Consider the following 26,939-nt stretch of genomic DNA (forward strand, 5'->3'; position numbering starts at 1 on the left):
CTCTCTCCTTCTCTCTCCCTCTCTCCCCCTCTCTCTCTCTCTCCTTCTCTCTCCCTCTCTCCCTCTCTCTCTCCTTCTCTCTCCCTCTCTCCCTCTCTCTCTCTCTCTCTCTCTCTCTCTCTCTCTCTCTCTCTCTCTCTCTCTCTCTCTCTCTCTCCTCTCCTCTCCTCTCCTTCTATCTCTCTCTCTCTCTCTCTCCCTCTCTCCCTCTCCTTCTCTCTCTCTCTCTCCCTCTCCTTCTCTCTCTCTCTCTCTCTCTCTCTCTCTCTCTCTCTCTCTCCTTCTCCCTCTCCTTCTCTCTCTCTCTCTCCTTCCTTCTCTCTCTCCTTCCTTCTCTCTCTCCTTCCTTCTCTCTCTCCTTCCTTCTCTCTCTCTCTCTCTCTCTCTCTCTCCTTCCTTCTCTCTCTCCTTCCTTCTCTCTCCTTCCTTCTCTCTCCTTCCTTCTCTCTCTCTCTCTCTCTCTCTCTCTCTCTCTCTCTCTCTCTCTCTCCTTCCTTCTCTCTCCTTCCTTCTCTCTCCTTCCTTCTCTCTCCTTCCTTCTCTCTCCTTCCTTCTCTCTCCTTCCTTCTCTCTCCTTCCTTCTCTCTCTTTCCTTCTCTCTCCTTCCTTCTCTCTCCTTCCTTCTCTCTCCTTCCTTCTCTCTCTCTCTCCTTCCTTCTCTCTCCTTCCTTCTCTCTCCTTCCTTCTCTCTCTCTCTCTCTCTCTCTCTCTCTCTCTCTCCTCTCCTCTCTCTCTTTCTCTCTCTCTCCTCTCTCTCTTTCTCTCTCTCTCCTCTCCTCTCCTCTCTCTCTCTCTCTCTCTCTCTCTCTCTCTCTCTCTCTCTCTCTCTCTCTCCTCTCCTTCTCTCTCTCTCTCCTACCTTCTCTCTCTCTCCTACCTTCTCTCTCTCTCCTTCCTTCTCTCTCTCTCTCTCTCCTTCCTTCTCTCTCTCTCTCTCTCCTTCCTTCTCTCTCTCTCTCCTTCCTTCTCTCTCTCTCTCCTTCCTTCTCTCTCTCTCTCCTTCCTTCTCTCTCTCCTTCCTTCTCTCTCTCCTACCTTCTCTCTCTCTCCTTCCTTCTCTCTCTCTCTCTCTCCTTCCTTCTCTCTCTCTCTCCTTCCTTCTCTCTCTCTCTCCTTCCTTCTCTCTCTCTCTCTCCTTCTCTCTCTCTCTCCTTCCTTCTCTCTCTCTCTCCTTCCTTCTCTCTCTCCTTCCTTCTCTCTCTCTCTCTCTCTCCTTCCTTCTCTCTCTCCTACCTTCTCTCTCTCCTACCTTCTCTCTCTCTCCTTCCTTCTCTCTCTCTCTCTCTCCTTCCTTCTCTCTCTCTCTCTCTCTCTCCTTCCTTCTCTCTCTCCTTCCTTCTCTCTCTCTCTCCTTCCTTCTCTCTCTCTCCTTCCTTCTCTCTCTCTCTCTCCTTCTCTCTCTCTCTCCTTCCTTCTCTCTCTCTCTCCTTCCTTCTCTCTCTCTCTCCTTCCTTCTCTCTCTCTCTCTCTCCTTCCTTCTCTCTCTCTCTCCTTCTCTCTCTCTCTCTCTCTCTCTCTCCTTCTCTCTCTCTCTCTCTTCTCTCTCTCTCTCTTCTCTCTCTCTTCTCTCTCTCTCTTCTCTCTCTCTCTTCTCTCTCTCTCTCTTCTCTCTCTCTCTCTTCTCTCTTCTCTCTCTCTCTCTTCTCTCTCCTTCCTTCTCTCTCTCTCTCCTTCTCTCTCTCTCTCTCTCTCTCTCTCTCCTTCTCTCTCTCTCTCTCCTCTCTCTCTCTTCTCTCTCTCTCTTCTCTCTCTCTCTCTTCTCTCTCTCTCTCTTCTCTCTCTCTCTCTTCTCTCTCTCTCTCTTCTCTCTCTCTCTTCTCTCTCTCTCTTCTCTCTCTCTCTCTCTTCTCTCTTCTCTCTTCTCTCTCTCTCTCTTCTCTCTCTCCTTCCTTCTCTCTCTCTCTCTCTCTCTCTCCTTCCTTCTCTCTCTCTCTCTCTCTCTCTCTCTCTCCTTCCTTCTCTCTCTCTCTCTCTCTCCTACCTTCTCTCTCTCTCCCCTTTTTTTTTTCTCCCTTCTCTCAGGGAGAAAATGGTATGAGACCCAAAAAAATATTAAGAATTTTGAGTGCCTAGGGCAGCACAAAACCTAAATACGCCACTGTCACCTAGTGTAACTGTTCATATAGAGGATCATGTGCAGATTAAAGTTACGGAAATATACAGAAAGACCCTTATTTATATGAGATTAACTTTCTTTCATGTAATTAACAAGAGTCCATGAGCTAGTGACGTATGGGATATACATTCCTACCAGGAGGGGCAAAGTTTCCCAAACCTTAAAATGCCTATAAATACACCCCTCACCACACCCACAAATCAGTTTTACAAACTTTGCCTCCAAGGGAGGTGGTGAAGTAAGTTTGTGCTAGATTCTACGTTGATATGCGCTCCGCAGCAAGTTGGAGCCCGGTTTTCCTCTCAGCGTGCAGTGAATGTCAGAGGGATGTGAGGAGAGTATTGCCTATTGAATGCAGTGATCTCCTTCTACGGGGTCTATTTCATAAGGTTCTCTGTTATCGGTCGTAGAGATTCATCTCTTACCTCCCTTTTCAGATCGACGATATACTCTTATATTTACCATTTCCTCTACTGATTCTCGTTTCAGTACTGGTTTGGCTTTCTACAAACATGTAGATGAGTGTCCTGGGGTAAGTAAGTCTTATTTTCTGTGACACTCTAAGCTATGGTTGGGCACTTTATTTATAAAGTTCTAAATATATGTATTCAAACATTTATTTGCCTTGACTCAGAATGTTCAACTTTCCTTATTTCCAGACAGTCAGTTTCATATTTGGGATTATGCTTTAAATTATCATATTTTTTCTTACCTCAAAAATTTGACTTTTTTCCCTGTGGGCTGTTAGGCTCGCGGGGGCTGAAAATGCTTCATTTTATTGCGTCATTCTTGGCGCAGACTTTTTTGGCGCAAAAATTCTTTTCCGTTTCCGGCGTCATACGTGTCGCCGGAAGTTGCGTCATTTTTGACGTTATTTTGCGCCAAAAATGTCGGCGTTCCGGATGCGGCGTCGTTTTTGGCGCCAAAAGCATTTAGGCGGCAAATAATGTGGGCGTCTTATTTGGCGCCAAAAAATATGGGCGTCGCTTTTGTCTCCACATTATTTCAGTCTCATTTTTCATTTGCTTCTGGTTGCTAGAAGCTTGATGTTTGGCATTTTTTTCCCATTCCTGAAACTGTCTTATAAGGAATTTGATCTATTTTGCTTTATATGTTGTTTTTTCTCTTACATATTGCAAGATGTCTCACGTTGCATCTGAGCCAGAAGATACTACAGGAAAACCACTGCCTGCTGGATCTACCAAAGCTAAGTGTATCTGCTGTAAACTTTTGGTAGCTATTCCTCCAGCTGTTGTTTGTAATAATTGTCATGACAAACTTGTTAAAGCAGATAATATTTCCTTTAGTGATGTACCATTGCCTGTTGCAGTTCCCTCAACATCTAAGGTGCAGAATGTTCCTGATAACATAAGAGATTTTGTTTCTGAATCCATAAAGAAGGCTTTGTCTGTTATTTCTCCTTCTAGTAAACGTAAAAAGTCTTTTAAATCTTCTCTCTCTACAGATGAATTTTTAAATGAACACCATCATTCTGATTCTTTGGACTCTTCTGGTTCAGAGGATTCTGTCTCAGAGATTGATGCTGATAAATCTTCATATTTATTTAAGATGGAATTTATTCGCTCTTTACTTAAAGAAGTACTAATTGCTTTAGAAATAGAGGATTCTAGTCCTCTTGATACTAATTCTATACGTTTGGATAAGGTTTTTAAAGCTCCTGCGGTTATTCCAGAAGTCTTTCCTGTTCCTAATGCTATTTCTGCAGTAATTGCTAAGGAATGGGATAAATTGGGTAATTCATTTACTCCTTCTAAACGTTTTAAGCAATTATATCCTGTTCCGCCTGACAGGTTAGAATTTTGGGACAAAATCCCTAAAGTTGATGGGGCTATTTCTACCCTTGCTAAACGTACTACCATTCCTACGTCGGATGGTACCTCGTTTAAGGATCCTTTAGATAGAAAAATTGAATCTTTTCTAAGAAAAGCTTATCTATGTTCAGGTAATCTTCTTAGACCTGCTATATCATTGGCTGATGTTGCTGCAGCTTCAACTTTTTGGTTGGAAACTCTAGCGCAACAAGTAACAAATCGTGATTCTCATGATATTATTATTCTTCTCCAGCATGCTAATAATTTCATCTGTGATGCCATTTTTGATATTATTAGAGTTGATGTTAGATTTATGTCTCTGGCTATCTTAGCCAGAAGAGCTTTATGGCTTAAGACTTGGAATGCTGATATGGCTTCTAAATCAACTCTACTTTCCATTTCTTTCCAGGGAAACAAATTATTTGGTTCTCAGTTGGATTCTATTATTTCAACTGTTACTGGTGGGAAAGGAACTTTTTTACCACAGGATAAAAAGTCTAAAGGTAAAAACAGGGCTAACAATCGTTTTCGTTCCTTTCGTTTCAACAAAGAACAAAAGTCTGATCCTTCGTCCTCAGGAGCAGTTTCAGTTTGGAAACCATCTCCAGTCTGGAATAAATCCAAGCCTGCTAGAAAGGCAAAGCCTGCTTCTAAGTTCACATGAAGGTACGGCCCTCATTCCAGTTCAGCTGGTAGGGGGCAGGTTACGTTTTTTCAAAGAAATTTGGATCAATTCTGTTCACAATCTTTGGATTCAGAACATTGTTTCAGAAGGGTACAGAATTGGTTTCAAGATGAGACCTCCTGCAAAGAGATTTTTTCTTTCCCATGTCCCAGTAAATCCAGTGAAAGCTCAAGCATTTCTGAATTGTGTTTCAGATCTAGAGTTGGCTGGAGTAATTATGCCAGTTCCAGTTCCGGAACAGGGGATGGGGTTTTATTCAAATCTCTTCATTGTACCAAAGAAGGAGAATTCCTTCAGACCAGTTCTGGATCTAAAATTATTGAATCGTTATGTAAGGATACCAACGTTCAAGATGGTAACTGTAAGGACTATATTGCCTTTTGTTCAGCAAGGGAATTATATGTCCACAATAGATTTACAGGATGCATATCTGCATATTCCGATTCATCCAGATCATTATCAGTTCCTGAGATTCTCTTTTCTAGACAAGCATTACCAATTTGTGGCTCTACCGTTTGGCCTTGCTACAGCTCCAAGAATTTTCACAAAGATTCTCGGTGCCCTTCTGTCTGTAATCAGAGAACAGGGTATTGTGGTATTTCCTTATTTGGACGATATCTTGGTACTTGCTCCGTCTTTACATTTAGCAGAGTCTCATACGAATCGACTTGTGTTGTTTCTTCAAGATCATGGTTGGAGGATCAATTTACCAAAAAGTTCTTTGATTCCTCAAACAAGGGTAACCTTTCTGGGTTTCCAGATAGATTCAGTGTCCATGACTTTGTCTTTAACAGACAAGAGACGTCTAAAATTGATTACAGCCTGTCGAAACCTTCAGTCTCAATCATTCCCTTCGGTAGCCTTATGCATGGAAATTCTAGGTCTTATGACTGCTGCATCGGACGCGATCCCCTTTGCTCGTTTTCACATGCGACCTCTTCAGCTCTGTATGCTGAACCAATGGTGCAGGGATTACACGAAGATATATCAATTAATATCTTTAAAACCGATTGTTCGGCACTCTCTAACGTGGTGGACAGATCACCATCGTTTAATTCAGGGGGCTTCTTTTGTTCTTCCGACCTGGACTGTAATTTCAACAGATGCAAGTCTTACAGGTTGGGGAGCTGTGTGGGTATCTCTGACGGCACAAGGAGTTTGGGAATCTCAGGAGGTGAGATTACCGATCAATATCTTGGAACTCCGTGCAGTTTTCAGAGCTCTTCAGTTTTGGCCTCTTCTGAAGAGAGAATCGTTCATTTGTTTTCAGACAGACAATGTCACAACTGTGGCATACATCAATCATCAGGGAGGGACTCACAGTCCTCTGGCTATGAAAGAAGTATCTCGAATTTTGGTTTGGGCGGAATCCAGCTCCTGTCTAATCTCTGCGGTTCATATCCCAGGTGTAGACAATTGGGAAGCGGATTATCTCAGTCGCCAAACGTTGCATCCGGGCGAATGGTCTCTTCACCCAGAGGTATTTCTTCAGATTGTTCAAATGTGGGAACTTCCAGAAATAGATCTGATGGCGTCCCATCTAAACAAGAAACTTCCCAGGTATCTGTCCAGATCCCGGGATCCTCAGGCGGAGGCAGTGGATGCATTATCACTTCCTTGGAAGTATCATCCTGCCTATATCTTTCCGCCTCTAGTTCTTCTTCCAAGAGTAATCTCCAAGATTCTGAGGGAATGCTCGTTTGTTCTACTAATAGCTCCGGCATGGCCTCACAGGTTTTGGTATGCGGATCTTGTCCGGATGGCATCTTGCCAGCCATGGACTCTTCCGTTAAGACCAGACCTTCTGTCACAAGGTCCTTTTTTCCATCCGGATCTGAAATCCTTAAATTTAAAGGTATGGAGATTGAACGCTTGATTCTTGGTCATAGAGGTTTCTCTGACTCCGTGATTAATACTATGTTACAGGCTCGTAAATCTGTATCTCGAGAGATATATTATAGAGTCTGGAAGACTTATATTTCTTGGTGTCTTTCTCATCATTTTTCTTGGCATTCTTTTAGAATACCGAGAATTTTACAGTTTCTTCAGGATGGTTTAGATAAGGGTTTGTCCGCAAGTTCGTTGAAAGGACAAATCTCCGCTCTTTCTGTTCTTTTTCACAGAAAGATTGCTATTCTTCCTGATATTCATTGTTTTGTACAAGCTTTGGTTCGTATAAAACCTGTCATTAAGTCAATTTCTCCTCCTTGGAGTTTGAATTTGGTTCTGGGAGCTCTTCAAGCTCCTCCATTTGAACCTATGCATTCATTGGACATTAAATTACTTTCTTGGAAAGTTTTGTTCATTTTGGCCATCTCTTCTGCTAGAAGAGTTTCTGAATTATCTGCTCTTTCGTGTGAGTCTCCTTTTCTGATTTTTCATCAGGATAAGGCGGTGTTGCGAACTTCTTTTGAATTTTTACCTAAAGTTGTGAATTCCAACAACATTAGTAGAGAAATTGTGGTTCCTTCATTATGTCCTAATCCTAAGAATTCTAAGGAGAAATCATTGCATTCTTTGGATGTTGTTAGAGCTTTGAAATATTATGTTGAAGCTACGAAATCTTTCCGTAAGACTTCTAGTCTATTTGTTATCTTTTCCGGTTCTAGGAAAGGCCAGAAAGCTTCTGCCATTTCTTTGGCATCTTGGTTGAAATCTTTAATTCATCTTGCCTATGTTGAGTCGGGTAAAATTCCGCCTCAAAGAATTACAGCTCATTCTACTAGGTCAGTATCTACTTCCTGGGCGTTTAGGAATGAAGCTTCGGTTGACCAGATCTGCAAAGCAGCAACTTGGTCCTCTTTGCATACTTTTACTAAATTCTACCATTTTGATGTATTTTCTTCTTCTGAAGCAGTTTTTGGTAGAAAAGTTCTTCAGGCAGCGGTTTCAGTTTGAATCTTCTGCTTATGTTTTTTGTTAAACTTTATTTTGGGTGTGGATTATTTTCAGCAGGAATTGGCTGTCTTTATTTTATCCCTCCCTCTCTAGTGACTCTTGTGTGGAAAGATCCACATCTTGGGTAGTCATTATCCCATACGTCACTAGCTCATGGACTCTTGTTAATTACATGAAAGAAAACATAATTTATGTAAGAACTTACCTGATAAATTCATTTCTTTCATATTAACAAGAGTCCATGAGGCCCACCCTTTTTTGTGGTGGTTATGATTTTTTTGTATAAAGCACAATTATTCCAATTCCTTATTTTATATGCTTCGCACTTTTTTTCTTATCACCCCACTTCTTGGCTATTCGTTAAACTGATTTGTGGGTGTGGTGAGGGGTGTATTTATAGGCATTTTAAGGTTTGGGAAACTTTGCCCCTCCTGGTAGGAATGTATATCCCATACGTCACTAGCTCATGGACTCTTGTTAATATGAAAGAAATGAATTTATCAGGTAAGTTCTTACATAAATTATGTTTTTTCGTTTACTATTGTGTTTTGGGGAAAAAATACACACTATTGTTTATAACCTTGTTTATAAAAATTGTTGCAGGTTTCTTACACGCCATGATATATACATAAAATAATGGTTTTGTCTAAAATGTGTTGGTTTCTCACTGAAAAATGACCTATAGTAGGGCCTAAATATGAGCTGCATCTCAACTACAAAACAGCTCAGCACAGGGGTTGTAATGGTTCAGCAGTTAAAGGGTTAAACACACAGAACACTGACCTGTGTAAAACATTTTGAAGGGAGATAAACGTGTAAAGAAAGACAACACAGCTGTCTTAGATTGTGTTGATTGTGTCGTAAGAAGAAGAAAGAAGTTTACAAAAACATAGTTAATGTCCGTTTTATGAGCAGCAGTGCACTCACGAGAGCTAGCCGAGCACACCTGGTTAGCTAATAAAAAGAGGCATTTGTGTAGCCACCAATCACCAACTCGCTTCTAGCAATGTGCTGCTGCTCCTGAGACTATGGAAAATGGAAAAGTCTATTAAAATTGCTGGTTCTATCTGACCCATGAAAGTTTTTACTTTTGGCTTTCGTGTCTGACTATTAAGAAGCCGTATAACTCAGCGCTGCTATTTTTTATATGCATAGCTGATGTGTAATTTATTCTATTCTTTCCACAGAGCTGGGAACTGGAAACTGACCGAGTTCGACAAAAGCTGTTGAGCCTCATAGGGCGAATTGGCAGAGAATCGCGAAATGAGACCACCACAGCAAAGGTTAGCTGCTTTAGGAGGTGGAAAGACATTTATTGTTAAACACGGCTGATAGGACTCATCGCTGCTTTCTTTTCAGGTTCTCGAAGTGCTTTGGGATCTTGCCCATCAACCCTTGTTACCATGTACTTTAATCCAACAAGCCTTAGAAGAGCACCTTACAATCCTTAGCGATGCTTATGCAGTGAAAGAGACCGTCAAGAGGAGTTACATTATAAAGTGCATAGATGATATTAAAAAGGTAAGATTTATATATTTTTTGCCCCTTAAAAAAAAACAAAAAAAAACTCACACATATATATGTATGTAAACTATATATTACAGAACAGTAGCAAAACGTGATTTTTTTTTTTCATTGAAAAATATGAAAAAATTGTTTTCTTTACTGTTAAATTGAAACTGATAAAGTTGTATCAGTTCTGTACCTCCTACTCATGCGTCATGACGGATAAACACTTCCTTCTAATTACTATTGGCTGATAGGTAAGTCCAGGCTCATAGGAACTTTCTACTTCCAGCTAATGCTTTTTTAGGATTAGTATGAAGAACCTATAAGCTAATTAACAGTAGGAAGTTACATCTGATACTATTTTTATATATTTAAACAGCGTTTACTTTGTTTTAATGAGCAAAATTATTTTCATGCAAACTTAGTTTGGGTGACAGACAGAGTACAGTATCCCTGAGAGACAGAGTACAGTATCCCTGAGAGACAGAGTACAGTATCCCTGAGAGACAGAGTACAGTATCCCTGAGAGACAGAGTACAGTATCCCTGAGAGACAGAGTACCGTATCCCTGAGAGACAGAGTACCGTATCCCTGAGAGACAGAGTACCGTATCCCTGAGAGACAGAGTACCGTATCCCTGAGAGACAGAGTACCGTATCCCTGAGAGACAGAGTACCGTATCGCTGAGAGACAGAGTACCGTATCCCTGAGAGACAGAGTACCGTATCCCTGAGAGACAGAGTACCGTATCCCTGAGAGACAGAGTACCGTATCCCTGAGAGACAGAGTACCGTATCCCTGAGAGACAGAGTACAGTATCCCTGAGAGACAGAGTACAGTATCCCTTTACGCTCTGCATTTGTGATCATTATTTTTTTATAATTTATTTGTATAACGCCATAAAATTCTGTAGTACCTCATAACAATAAACGGTCTGCATACAAAATGACTGTTAATATCCATGAAGAATTTACATGTTTACACTTTTAAACCTTAATTTTGAATTGGAGCCCAGGGTCACACCCCCTTCAAAGTCTTTTGTGTATGCTTAAAGGGGCAGTAAGCCCCATGTAATTTCAAGACATTTCTGTTTTAAATAAATAAGTTGTTCTATGTGTTTTCAGTCATCGCAACACAGCAATGCTCAGGTTGTGTGGGTTGTTCCAGCTCTGCGACAACTTCATGAAATTACACGGTCCTTCAGTAAGCAGACCTACCAAAAGCAGGACAAGGTAACGCCATCTGAATTGAATTTGTTTCTGGTTAAAAAATCTACTGTGTTTGTAAAACACTGATTTGAAGACAGAAATGTGGTGTTTTTTTTATTTTGAGACAATGAGAAGGAGAAAACAAAAAGCTTATCTTTATAGTGTAGCTTATTGCCTTCATAACTTGTATAGAAGACATACACATCTGTGCTTGTATAGAGGCACTTAACTTGTATAGAAGACATACACATCTGTGCTATTATAGAGGCACATAACTTGTATAGAAGACATACACATCTGTGCTTGTATAGAGGCACATAACCTGTATAGAAGACATACACATCTGTGCTTGTATAGAGGCACATAACTTGTATAGAAGACATACACATCTGTGCTTGTATAGAGGCACATAACCTGTATAGAAGACATACATATCTATGCCTGTATAGATGCACATAACCTGTATAGAAGACGTACACATCTATGCTTGTATAGAGGCACATAACTTGTATAGAAGACGTACACATCTGTGCTTGCATAGAAGACATACACATCTGTGCTTGTATAGAGGCACTTAACTTGTATAGAAGACATACACATCTGTGTTTGTATAGAGGCACATAACTTGTATAGAAGACATACACATCTGTGCTTGTATAGAGGCACTTAACTTGTATAGAAGACATACACATCTGTGCTTGTATAGAGGCACATAACTTGTATAGAAGACATACACATCTCTACTTGTATAGAGACACATAACTTGTATAGAAGACATACACATCTATGCTTGTATAGAGGCACATAACTTGTATAGAAGACATACACATCTATGCTTGTATAGAGGCACATAACTTGTATAGAAGACATACACATCTGTGCTTGTATAGAGGCACATAACTTGTATAGAAGACATACACATCTGTGCCTGTATAGAAGACATACACATCTGTGCTTGTATAGAGGCACATAACTTGTATAGAAGACATACACATCTGTGCTTGTATAGAGGCACATAACTTGTATAGAAGACATACACATCTATGCTTGTATAGAGGCACATAACTTGTATAGAAGACATACACATCTGTGCTTGTATAGAGGCACATAACTTGTATAGAAGACATACACATCTGTGCTTGTATAGAGGCACATAACTTGTATAGAAGACATACACATCTGTGCCTGTATAGAAGACATACACATCTGTGCTTGTATAGAGGCACATAACTAGTATAGAAGACGTACACATCTGTGCCTGTATAGAGGCACATAACTTGTATAGAAGACGTACACATCTATGCCTGTATAGAGGCACATAACTTGTATAGAAGACATACACATATATGCTTGTATAGAGGCACATAACTTGTATAGAAGACATACACATCTATGCCTGTATAGAGGCACATAACTTGTATAGAAGACATACACATCTATGCCTGTATAGAGGCACATAACCTGTATAGAAGACATACACATATATGCCTGTATAGATGCACATAACCTGTATAGAAGACATACACATCTGTGCTTGTATAGAGGCACATAACTTGTATAGAAGACATACACATATATGCCTGTATAGAGGCACATAACCTGTATAGAAGACATACACATCTGTGCTTGTATAGAGGCACATAACTTGTATAGAAGACATACACATCTGTGCTTGTATAGAGGCTCTTAACGTGTATAGAAGACATACACATCTATGCTTGTATAGAGGCACATAACTTGTATAGAAGACATACACATCTGTGCCTGTATAGAAGACATACACATCTGTGCTTGTATAGAGGCACATAACTAGTATAGAAGACGTACACATCTGTGCTAGTATAGAGGCACATAACCTGTATAGAAGACATACACATCTATGCCTGTATAGAGGCACATAACTTGTATAGAAGACATACACATCTGTGCCTATATAGACGCACATAACTTGTATAGAAGACATACACATCTGTGCCTATATAGAGGCACATAACTTGTATAGAAGACATACACATCTGTGCTTGTATAGAAGACATACACATCTGTGCCTATATAGAGGCACATAACTTGTATAGAAGACATACACATCTATGCCTGTATAGAGGCACATAACTTGTATAGAAGACATACACATCTATGCCTGTATAGAGGCACATAACTTGTATAGAAGACATACACATCTATGCCTGTATAGAGGCACATAACTTGTATAGAAGACATACACATCTATGCCTGTATAGAGGCACATAGCTTGTATAGAAGACATACACATCTATGCCTGTATAGAGGCACATAACCTGTATAGAAGACATACACATCTGTGCCTATATAGAGGCACATAACTTGTATAGAAGACGTACACATCTATGCCTGTATAGAGGCACATAACTTGCATAGAAGACATACACATCTGTGCCTATATAGAGGCACATAACTTGTATAGAAGACGTACACATCTATGCCTGTATAGAGGCACATAACCTGTATAGAAGACGTACACATCTATGCTTGTATAGAAGACATACACATCTATGCCTGTATAGAGGCACATAACCTGTATAGAAGACATGCACATCTATGCTTGTATAGAAGACATACACATCTATGCCTGTATAGAGGCACATGACCTGTATAGAATACATACACATCTATGCCTGTATAGAAGACATACACATCTATGCTTGTATAGAAGACATCCTTATCTATGCTTGTATAGAGGCACATAACTTGCATAGAAGACATACACATCTGTGCTTGTATAGAGGCACGTAACCTGTATAGAAGACATACACATCTATGCCTGTATAGAGGCACATACCCTGTATAGAAGACATACACATCTATGCCTGTATAGAGGCACATAACCTGTATAGAAGACATACACATCTATGACTGTATAGAGGCACATAACTTGTATAGAAGACATACACATCTGTGCCTGTATAGAAGACATACACATCTGTGCCTGTATAGAGGCACATAACCTGTATAGAAGACATACACATCTGTGCCTGTATAGAAGACATACACATCTGTGCCTGTATAGAAGACATACACATCTGTGCCTGTATAGAAGACATACACATCTGTGCCTGTATAGAGGCACATAACTTGTATAGAAGACATACACATCTATGCCTGTATAGAGGCACATAACTTGTATAGAAGACATACACATCTGTGCCTGTATAGAGGCACATAACTCGTATAGAAGACATACACATCTGTGCCTGTATAGAGGCACATAACCTGTATAGAAGACATACACATCTGTGCCTGTATAGAGGCACATAACTTGTATAGAAGACATACACATCTGTGCTTGTATAGAGGCACATAACTTGTATAGAAGACATACACATCTGTGCCTGTATAGAGGCACATAACCTGTATAGAAGACATACACATCTGTGCCTGTATAGAGGCACATAACCTGTATAGAAGACATACACATCTGTGCCTGTATAGAGGCACATAACCTGTATAGAAGACATACACATCTGTGCTTGTATAGAGGCACATAACTTGTATAGAAGACATACACATCTGTGCTTGTATAGAGGCACATAACTTGTATAGAAGACATACACATCTGTGCTTGTATAGAGGCACATAACTTGTATAGAAGACATACACATCTATGCCTGTATAGAGGCACATAAGCTGTATAGAAGACATACACATCTGTGCTTGTATAGAGGCACATAACCTGTATAGAAGACATACACGTCTATTCCTGTATAGAGGCACATAACCTGTATAGAAGACATACACATCTATTCCTGTATAGAGGCACATAACCTGTATAGAAGACATACACATCTATTCCTGTATAGAGGCACATAACCTGTATAGAAGACATACACATCTATTCCTGTATAGAGGCACATAATCTGTATAGAAGACATACACATCTGTGCTTGTATAGAGGCACATAACCTGTATAGAAGACATACACATCTATTCCTGTATAGAGGCACATAACCTGTATAGAAGACATACACATCTGTGCTTGTATAGAGGCACATAACCTGTATAGAAGACGTACACATCTGTGCTTGTATAGAGGCACATAACTTGTATAGAGGCACATAACCTGTATAGAGGCACATAACCTGTATAGAGGCACATAACTTGTATAGAGGCACATAACCTGTATAGATGACATACACATCTGTGCCTGTATAGAGGCACATAACCTGTATAGAAGACATACACATCTATTCCTGTATAGAGGCACATAACTTGTATAGAAGACATACACATCTATTCCTGTATAGAGGCACATAACTTGTATAGAAGACATACACATCTGTGCTTGTATAGAGGCACATAACCTGTATAGAAGACATACACATCTATGCCTGTATAGAGGCACATAACTTGTATGAAAGACATACACATCTATTCCTGTATAGAGGCACATAACTAGTATAGAAGACGTACACATCTGTGCCTGTATAGAGGCACATAACTTGTATAGAAGACATACACATCTATGCCTGTATAGAGGCACATAACCTGTATAGAAGACATACACATCTGTGCTTGTATAGAGGCACATAACTTGTATAGAAGACATACACATCTATGCCTGTATAGAGGCACATAACCTGTATAGAAGACATACACATATATGCTTGTATAGAGGCACATAACCTGTATAGAAGACATACACATCTGTGCTTGTATAGAGGCACATAACTTGTATAGAAGACATACACATATATGCCTGTATAGAGGCACATAACCTGTATAGAAGACAAACACATCTATGCCTGTATAGAGGCACATAACCTGTATAGAAGACATACACATCTATGCTTGTATAGAGGCACATAACTTGTATAGAAGACATACACATCTATGCTTGTATAGAAGACATCCTTATCTATGCTTGTATAGAGGCACATAACCTGTATAGAAGACAAACACATCTATGCCTGTATAGAGGCACATAACCTGTATAGAAGTCAAACACATCTATGCCTGTATAGAGGCACATAACTTGTATAGAAGACATACACATCTGTGCTTGTATAGAAGACATACACATCTGTGCCTATATAGAGGCACATAACTTGTATAGAAGACATACACATCTGTGCCTGTATAGAAGACATACACATCTGTGCCTGTATAGAAGACATACACATCTATGCCTGTATAGAGGCACATAACTTGTATAGAAGACATACACATCTATGCTTGTATAGAAGACATACACATCTATGCCTGTATAGAGGCACATAACTTGTATAGAAGACATACACATCTATGCTTGTATAGAAGACATACACATCTATGCCTGTATAGAGGCACATAACTTGTATAGAAGACGTACACATCTATGCTTGTATAGAAGACATCCTTATCTATGCTTGTATAGAAGACATACACATCTGTGCCTGTATAGAAGACATACACATCTATGCCTGTATAGAGGCACATAACTTGTATAGAAGACATACACATCTATGCTTGTATAGAAGACATCCTTATCTATGCTTGTATAGAGGCACATAACCTGTATAGAGGCACATAACCTGTATAGAGGCACATAACCTGTATAGAGGCACATAACCTGTATAGAGGCACATAACCTGTATAGAAGACATACACATCTATGCCTGTATAGAGGCACATAACTTGTATAGAAGACATACACATCTATGCTTGTATAGAAGACATCCTTATCTATGCTTGTATAGAGGCACATAACCTGTATAGAAGACATCCTTATCTATGCTTGTATAGAGGCACATAACCTGTATAGAGGCACATAACCTGTATAGAAGACATACACATCTATGCCTGTATAGAGGCACATAACTTGTATAGAAGACATACACATCTGTGCCTGTATAGAGGCACATAACCTGTATAGAAGACAAACACATCTATGCCTGTATAGAGGCACATAACCTGTATAGAAGACATACACATCTGTGCCTGTATAGAGGCACATAACTTGTATAGAAGACATACACATCTGTGCCTATATAGAGGCACATAACTTGTATAGAAGACATACACATCTGTGCTTGTATAGAAGACATACACATCTGTGCCTATATAGAGGCACATAACTTGTATAGAAGACATACACATCTATGCCTGTATAGAGGCACATAACTTGTATAGAAGACATACACATCTATGCTTGTATAGAGGCACATAACCTGTATAGAAGACATACACATCTATGCTTGTATAGAAGACATACACATCTGTGCCTATATAGAGGCACATAACTTGTATAGAAGACATACACATCTGTGCCTGTATAGAGGCACATAACCTGTATAGAAGACATGCACATCTATGCTTGTATAGATGAACATAACCTGTATAGTAGACATGCACATAACCTGTATAGAAGACATACACATCTATGCTTGTATAGAGGCACATAACCTGTATAGAAGACATACACATCTATGCTTGTATAGAAGACATACACATCTATGCTTGTATAGAAGACATACACATCTATGCCTGTATAGAGGCACATAACCTGTATAGAAGACATACACATCTATGCCTGTATAGAGGCACATAACCTGTATAGAAGACATGCACATCTATGCTTGTATAGATGCACATAACCTGTATAGAAGACATACACATCTATGCTTGTATAGATGCACATAACCTGTATAGAAGACATACACATCTATGCCTGTATAGAGGCACATAACCTGTATAGAATACATACACATCTGTGCCTGTATAGAAGACATACACATCTATGCCTGTATAGAGGCACATAACCTGTATAGAATACATACACATCTATGCTTGTATAGAAGACATCCTTATCTATGCTTGTATAGAGGCACATAACTTGCATAGAAGACATACACATCTATGCCTGTATAGAGGCACATAACTTGTATAGAAGACATACACATCTGTGCCTGTATAGAGGCACATAACTTGTATAGAAGACATACACATCTGTGCCTGTATAGAGGCACATAACCTGTATAGAAGACGTACACATCTATGCCTGTATAGAGGCACATAACTTGTATAGAAGACAAACACATCTATGCCTGTATAGAGGCACATAACCTGTATAGAAGACATACACATCTGTGCTTGTATAGAGGCACATAACCTGTATAGAAGACATACACATCTATGCCTGTATAGAGGCACATAACTTGTATAGAAGACGTACACATCTATGCCTGTATAGAGGCACATAACTTGTATAGAAGACATACACATCTGTGCTTGTATAGAGGCACATAACCTGTATAGAAGACATACACATCTGTGCTTGTATAGAGGCACATAACCTGTATAGAAGACATACACATCTATGCCTGTATAGAGGCACATAACTTGTATAGAAGACGTACACATCTATGCCTGTATAGAGGCACATACCCTGTATAGAAGACATACACATCTATGCCTGTATAGAGGCACATAACCTGTATAGAAGACATACACATCTATGACTGTATAGAGGCACATAACTTGTATAGAAGACATACACATCTGTGCCTGTATAGAAGACATACACATCTGTGCCTGTATAGAGGCACATATAACCTGTATAGAAGACATACACATCTATGCCTGTATAGAGGCACATAACTTGTATAGAAGACATACACATCTGTGCTTGTATAGAGGCACATAACTTGTATAGAAGACATACACATCTATGCCTGTATAGAGGCACATAACTTGTATAGAAGACATACACATCTGTGCTTGTATAGAGGCACATAACTTGTATAGAAGACGTACACATCTGTGCTTGTATAGAGGCACATAACTTGTATAGAAGACGTACACATCTATGCCTGTATAGAGGCACATAAGCTGTATAGAAGACATACACATCTATTCCTGTATAGAGGCACATAACCTGTATAGAAGACATACACATCTATTCCTGTATAGAGGCACATAACTTGTATAGAAGACATACACATCTGTGCCTGTATAGAGGCACATAACCTGTATAGAAGACGTACACATCTATTCCTGTATAGAGGCACATAACTTGTATAGAAGACATACACATCTATGCCTGTATAGAGGCACATAACTTGTATAAAAGACATACACATCTATTCCTGTATAGAGGCACATAACTTGTATAGAAGACATACACATCTATGCCTGTATAGAGGCACATAACTTGTATAGAAGACATACACATCTGTGCTTGTATAGAGGCACATAACCTGTATAGAAGACATACACATCTATGCCTGTATAGAGGCACATAAGCTGTATAGAAGACATACACATCTATTCCTGTATAGAGGCACATAACCTGTATAGAAGACATACACGTCTATTCCTGTATAGAGGCACATAACCTGTATAGAAGACATACACATCTATGCCTGTATAGAGGCACATAACCTGTATAGAAGACGTACACATCTATTCCTGTATAGAGGCACATAACCTGTATAGAAGACATACACATCTATGCCTGTATAGAGGCACATAACTTGTATAGAAGACATACACATCTATTCCTGTATAGAGACACATAACTTGTATAGAAGACATACACATCTATGCCTGTATAGAGGCACATAACTTGTATAGAAGACATACACATCTATTCCTGTATAGAGACACATAACTTGTATAGAAGACATACACATCTGTGCTTGTATAGAGACACATAACTTGTATAGAAGACATACACATCTGTGCTTGTATAGAGACACATAACTTGTATAGAAGACATACACATCTGTGCTTGTATAGAGGCACATAACCTGTATAGAAGACATACACATCTGTGCCTGTATAGAGGCACATAACTTGTATAGAAAACGTACACATCTATGCCTGTATAGAGGCACATAACTTGTATAGAAGACATACACATCTATGCCTGTATAGAGGCACATAACTTGTATAGAAGACATACACATCTATGCCTGTATAGAGGCACATAACTTGTATAGAAGACATACACATCTATGCCTGTATAGAGGCACATAACTTGTATAGAAGACATACACATCTGTGCTTGTATAGAGGCACATAACTTGTATAGAAGACATACACATCTATGCCTGTATAGAGGCACATAACTTGTATAGAAGACATACACATCTATGCCTGTATAGAGGCACATAACTTGTATAGAAGACATACACATCTGTGCTTGTATAGAGGCACATAACTTGTATAGAAGACATACACATCTATGCTTGTACAGAGGCACATAACTTGTATAGAAGACATACACATCTATGCCTGTATAGATGCACATAACCTGTATAGAAGACATACACATCTATGCTTGTATAGAGGCACATAACTTGTATAGAAGACATACACATCTATGCTTGTATAGAGGCACATAACTTGTATAGAAGACATACACATCTGTGCCTGTATAGAGGCACTTAACCTGTATAGAAGACATACACATCTGTGCTTGTATAGAGGCACATAACTTGTATAGAAGACATACACATCTATGCCTGCATGGAGGCACATAACTTGTATAGAAGACATACACATCTGTGCCTGTATAGAGGCACATAACTTGTATAGAAGACAAACACATCTGTGCCTGTATAGAGGCACATAACTTGTATAGAAGACATACACATCTATGCCTGCATGGAGGCACATAACTTGTATAGAAGACATACACATCTGTGCCTGTATAGAGGCACATAACTTGTATAGAAGACATACACATCTATGCCTGCATGGAGGCACATAACTTGTATAGAAGACATACACATCTGTGCCTGTATAGAGGCACATAACTTGTATAGAAGACAAACACATCTGTGCCTGTATAGAGGCACATAACTTGTATAGAAGACGTACACATCTATGCCTGTATAGAGGCACATAACCTGTATAGATGACATACACATCTATTCCTGTATAGAGGCACATAACTTGTATAGAAGAAGTACACATCTGTGCCTGTATAGAGGCACATAACTTGTATAGAAGACATACACATATATGCTTGTATAGAAGACATACACATCTGTGCTTGTATAGAGACACATCTATGCCTGTATAGAAGACATACTCATCTGTGCCTGTATAGAGGCACATAACCTGTATAGAAGACGTACACATCTGTGCTAGTATAGAGGCGCATAACCTGTATAGAAGACATACACATCTATGCCTGTATAGAGGCACATAACTTGTATAGAAGACATACACATCTATGCCTGTATAGAGGCACATAACTTGTATAGAAGACATACACATCTATGCTTGTATAGAGGCACATAACCTGTATAGAAGACGTACACATCTATGCCTGTATAGAGGCACATAACTTGTATAGAAGACATACACATCTGTGCTTGTATAGAGGCACATAACCTGTATAGATGACATACACATCTATGCCTGTATAGAGGCACATAACCTGTATAGAAGACATACACATATATGCTTGTATAGAAGACATACACATCTATGCCTGTATAGAGGCACATAACTTGTATAGAAGACGTACACATCTATGCCTGTATAGAAGCACATAACCTGTATAGAAGACATACACATCTATGCCTGTATAGAGGCACATAACTTGTATAGAAGACATACACATCTATGCCTGTATAGAGGCACATAACTTGTATAGAAGACATACACATCTGTGCCTGTATAGAGGCACATAACTTGTATAGAAGACATACACATCTATGCCTGTATAGAGGCACATAACTTGTATAGAAGACATGCACATCTATGCTTGTATAGATGCACATAACCTGTATAGAAGACATACACATCTATGCCTGTATAGAGGCACATAACCTGTATAGAAGACAAACACATCTATGCCTGTATAGAGGCACATAACTTGTATAGAAGACATACACATATATGCTTGTATAGATGACATACACATCTGTGCCTGTATAGAGGCACATAACCTGTATAGAAGACATACACATCTTTGCTTGTATAGAGGCACATAACTTGTATAGAAGACATACACATCTATGCCTGTATAGAGGCACATAACTTGTATAGAAGACATACACATCTATGCCTGTATAGAGGCACATAACTTGTATAGAAGACATACACATCTGTGCCTGTATAGAGGCACATAACTTGTATAGAAGACATACACATCTATGCCTGTATAGAGGCACATAACTTGTATAGAAGACATGCACAGCTATGCTTGTATAGATGCACATAACCTGTATAGAAGACATACACATCTATGCCTGTATAGAGGCACATAACTTGTATAGAAGACATACACATCTATGCCTGTATAGAGGCACATAACTTGTATAGAAGACGTACACATCTATGCCTGTATAGAGGCACATAACTTGTATAGAAGACGTACACATCTGTGCTAGTATAGAGGCACATAACTTGTATAGAAGACATACACATCTATGCCTGTATAGAGGCACATAACCTGTATAGAAGACATACACATCTATGCCTGTATAGAGGCACATAACCTGTATAGAGGCACATAACCTGTATAGAGGCACATAACCTGTATAGAAGACATACACATCTATGCCTGTATAGAGGCACATAACTTGTATAGAAGACATACACATCTGTGCTTGTATAGAGGCACATAACGTGTATAGAAGACAGGCACATCTGTGCTTGTATAGAGGCACATAACGTGTATAGAAGACAGGCACATCTGTGCTTGTATAGAGGCACATAACGTGTATAGAAGACAGGCACATAACCTGTATAGAAGACAGGCACATAACCTGTATAGATGACATACACATCTGTGCCTGTATAGAGGCACATAAGAAATTCCAAAAGAAGTTAGTGGAGGTGAATGCAGGCAGCACAACTTAGTTAAAAATTAGTAGACTTTATTGAATCATTTTAAAACTGATATAAGCACAGATACAATGTTACCCAAACACACAGGGGGAAAGACTGCCTTCCGACGCGTTTCCTGCTCAAACTGAGCACTTCATCAGGGATGGCAGGTGTCTCCCTTTCAGATTATTTATTGGAGTCGAAAAATTTTAACCCTTAGTGTACTACACTTTTAAAAGAAACATATTCAGTTCAGTTAATCAACAAATGTTACTACCAAACTGGGGTTATAAATCCTAAACTCCAATAAATCTCACCTTTTCATAATATGAATAATACATAGGTTTATACAATATTTACATTAAAACAAATTTTACATATTGAATTTGTTTGCAGTTTAAAGGATTGGATAGAGTTACAATGCTGGTGGTACATTTCAGGCTTAACATTATGCTTTTTTATTTAGGCAGGATGCTTTTATATGTCTTATTGTATCTTAATATGTCTTTTTACGTTTGCATATATAGAATGTAAAATCTATAATTTGCAAAAATATGCGTGTGCACTTAATTTGTTTGTATGATACAGATTATGGACTGTATGTACTACTCTTAAAGGTAATTTAAGTATTTATTTCCCTATGAACTAACTTTGGAGTCACTAACAGTGTATTATACAGCTTTTACAATAATTTCAATTTTTTCAATTTTTTCAGTTTTTTCAATTTTTTCACTTGATATGTTTTTTACTCATAATTATATACATGTAGCCCTTATCTGTTGCACTAGGAACTTATTCTACATGCTAAAGTGATGACTTTAATCTATTTGTTTGGTTATTTTTCAAACGGGATTGTACCCGGTTAATGTCTTAGAGGCACATAACCTGTATAGAAGACATACACATCTATGCCTGTATAGAGGCACATAACCTGTATAGAAGACAAACACATCTATGCCTGTATAGAGGCACATAACTTGTATAGAAGACATACACATCTATGCCTGTATAGAGGCACATAACTTGTATAGAAGACATACACATCTATGCCTGTATAGAGGCACATAACTTGTATAGAAGACATACACATCTATGCCTGTATAGAGGCACATAACTTGTATAGAAGACGTACACATCTATGCCTGTATAGAGGCACATAACTTGTATAGAAGACGTACACATCTGTGCCTGTATAGAGGCACATAACTTGTATAGAAGACATACACATCTATGCCTGTATAGAGGCACATAACCTGTATAGAAGACGTACACATCTATGCCTGTATAGAGGCACATAACCTGTATAGAGGCACATAACCTGTATAGAGGCGCATAACCTGTATAGAGGCGCATAACCTGTATAGAGGCGCATAACCTGTATAGAGGCACATAACCTGTATAGAAGACATACACATCTGTGCTTGTATAGAGGCACATAACTTGTATAGAAGACATACACATCTATGCCTGTATAGAGGCACATAACTTGCATAGAAGACGTACACATCTGTGCTTGTATAGAGGCACATAACTTGTATAGAAGACATACACATCTATGCTTGTATAGAAGACATACACATCTGTGCCTGTATAGAGTCACATAACTTGTATAGAAGACATACACATCTATGCCTGTATAGAGGCACATAACCTGTATAGAAGACATACACATCTATGCCTGTATAGAAGCACATAACTTGTATAGAAGACATACACATCTGTGCTTGTATAGAGGCACATAACTTGTATAGAAGACATACACATCTATGCCTGTATAGAGGCACATAACTTGTATAGAAGACATACACATCTGTGCTTGTATAGAGGCACATAACCTGTATAGAAGACATACACATCTATGCCCGTATAGAGGCACATAACCTGTATAGAAGACATACACATCTATGCCTGTATAGAGGCACATAACCTGTATAGAAGACATACACATCTATGCCTGTATAGAGGCACATAACTTGTGTAGAAGACATACACATCTATTCCTGTATAGAAGCACATAACTTGTATAGAAGACATACACATCTATGCCTGTATAGAGGCACATAACTTGTATAGAAGACATACACATCTGTGCCTGTATAGAGGCACATAACCTGTATAGAAGACATACACATCTATGCCTGTATAGAGGCACATAACTTGTATAGAAGACATACACATCTATTCCTGTATAGAAGCACATAACTTGTATAGAAGACATACACATCTATGCCTGTATAGAGGCACATAACCTGTATAGAAGACATACACATCTATGCCTGTATAGAGGCACATAACCTGTATAGAAGACATACACATCTGTGCCCGTATAGAGGCACATAACCTGTATAGAAGACATACACATCTATGCCCGTATAGAGGCACATAACTAGTATAGAAGACATACACATCTATGCCTGTATAGAGGCACATAACCTGTATAGAAGACATACACATATATGCTTGTATAGAGGCACATAACTTGTATAGAGGCACATAACTTGTATAGAGGCACATAACTTGTATAGAGGCACATAACTTGTATAGAGGCACATAACTTGTATAGAGGCACATAACTTGTATAGAGGCACATAACTTGTATAGAGGCACATAACTTGTATAGAGGCACATAACTTGTATAGAGGCACATAACTTGTATAGAGGCACATAACTTGTATAGAGGCACATAACTTGTATAGAGGCACATAACCTGTATAGAGGCACATAACCTGTATAGAGGCACATAACCTGTATAGAGGCACATAACCTGTATAGAGGCACATAACCTGTATAGAGGCACATAACCTGTATAGAGGCACATAACCTGTATAGAGGCACATAACCTGTATAGAGGCACATAACCTGTATAGAGGCACATAACCTGTATAGAGGCACATAACCTGTATAGAGGCACATAACCTGTATAGAGGCACATAACCTGTATAGAGGCACATAACCTGTATAGAGGCACATAACCTGTATAGAGGCACATAACCTGTATAGAGGCACATAACCTGTATAGAGGCACATAACCTGTATAGAGGCACATAACCTGTATAGAGGCACATAACTTGTATAGAGGCACATAACCTGTATAGAAGACATATACATATATGCTTGTATAGAGGCACATAACCTGTATAGAGGCACATAACCTGTATAGAGGCACATAACCTGTATAGAGGCACATAACTTGTATAGAAGACATACACATCTATGCCTGTATAGAGGCACATAACTTGCATAGAAGACATACACATCTATGCCTGTATAGAGGCACATAACCTGTATAGAAGACATACACATCTATGCCTGTATAGAGGCACATAACCTGTATAGAGGCACATAACCTGTATAGAGGCACATAACCGGTATAGAGGCACATAACCGGTATAGAGGCACATAACCGGTATAGAGGCACATAACCGGTATAGAGGCACATAACCGGTATAGAGGCACATAACCGGTATAGAGGCACATAACCGGTATAGAGGCACATAACCGGTATAGAGGCACATAACCGGTATAGAGGCACATAACCGGTATAGAGGCACATAACCGGTATAGAGGCACATAACCGGTATAGAGGCACATAACCGGTATAGAGGCACATAACTTGTCTTGTTTCTGAGGTAAAAAATTAAAAAAGAGAGAGGACAGAAATAGTGGGAGAAGCAGCAATGGCCAATGCTCCTTCACCTCTCATGTTACTGGGTTAACCAGAAAGAGAAGATGAAAATGTTGTATTCCCTGCCTCTGCTGCCCCCTTCATGTAGAGTCAGAACTATAAGGCACAAAAAATAAGGCAATTAAGTTCTTTCCCCCCCCCCAGTCAGTGTCATCTTCCTTCTCCCCAGAATTCTTTCACGGTTCTCACGCCACTTGAAAAAGTACAACTTTATCTGTCATGACAAAACATAACATTCCACTTGATACAAGTTGTCTAAATAGAAATATTTTGTGCCCAGGATGTTAATGGCTGACATAAAGTTGTTCCAGGGGCTTTAGCTATGGAAATCTGATTCAGTCGCATACTTAGAGATGAGATAAAGTTATACTTTTATTGATATTACACGTCATGGTGACCGGTGGTTGTGCAGAGAAATCTTATTCCAGAGTGCATTAATAGTGTGGCACTGCCACCAAATACTGAATTCATTGCTACAATTCTCCTTCGTTTCTCCAGCCTAAGGATGCGTTGGCTTTTGAAATCGTTTTAATTGAACTCGGTGCCAATGCTGTAAAATCTTTTAATGTTATTCATCTAAATTAGTGCAATGTTAAAGGGACCACATTTTTTCTTTGATTCAGATAATTCATACAGTTTTAAACAGCTTTGCAATTTACTTCTTTAAGCAAATTGTCTGTTTTCTTGCTATCCTTTGTTGAAAAGCAGGAAGCTAAATTCAGTAATGTGCACGTGTCTGCAGTACTATATGGCCGCAGTTTTGCAACAATGTTATACATTAGCAAGAGCTTTAAATGGCAGCACTATTTCCTGTCATGTAGCGCTCTAGACATGAACGCTATCTATCTAGATATCTCTTCAACAAAGACTAACATAAGAACAAAGCAAATTTGATAATAGAAGTAAACTGGAAAGTTGTTTAAAATTGTATGCTCTGTCTGAATCATGGAAGAAATTTTTGGGGTTTTATGTCTCTTTAATCTGATGCTTATGCAGTAAACTATTAAATGGTCATAACGTTCAGTAGAACAAATAAACTGTTCACAGGGTAAAGGGAGCCTGCGTACAACCACTCCTGAGCTGATTTAGCCATTATTAAGAGCGCCCTTTTTGTCTGTAATGGTATGGGCTGAAATAGCAAACACTGTGTAGGGGGAGTTTTTACATTTAATTGCTTGTGCTTCTATTATACTATCAACCGGTTACA

General features: G+C 39.0%; 1 protein-coding gene across 1 annotated transcript in view; it reads left to right on the forward strand.

Moving 5' to 3' along the window:
* LOC128640796 (ubiquitin carboxyl-terminal hydrolase 24) overlaps positions 1-26,939 on the forward strand; it is a 152,644-nt gene that overhangs the window by 84,051 nt on the left and 41,654 nt on the right. The window contains exons 14-16 of the mRNA XM_053693216.1: positions 8,719-8,814; positions 8,891-9,052; positions 10,165-10,272. Coding sequence (XP_053549191.1) covers positions 8,719-8,814; positions 8,891-9,052; positions 10,165-10,272 — 366 coding nt within the window. The remainder of the gene's footprint in view (positions 1-8,718; positions 8,815-8,890; positions 9,053-10,164; positions 10,273-26,939) is intronic.

This window comes from Bombina bombina, chromosome 10, assembly GCF_027579735.1.
Source record: "Bombina bombina isolate aBomBom1 chromosome 10, aBomBom1.pri, whole genome shotgun sequence".
NCBI lineage: Eukaryota > Metazoa > Chordata > Amphibia > Anura > Bombinatoridae > Bombina > Bombina bombina.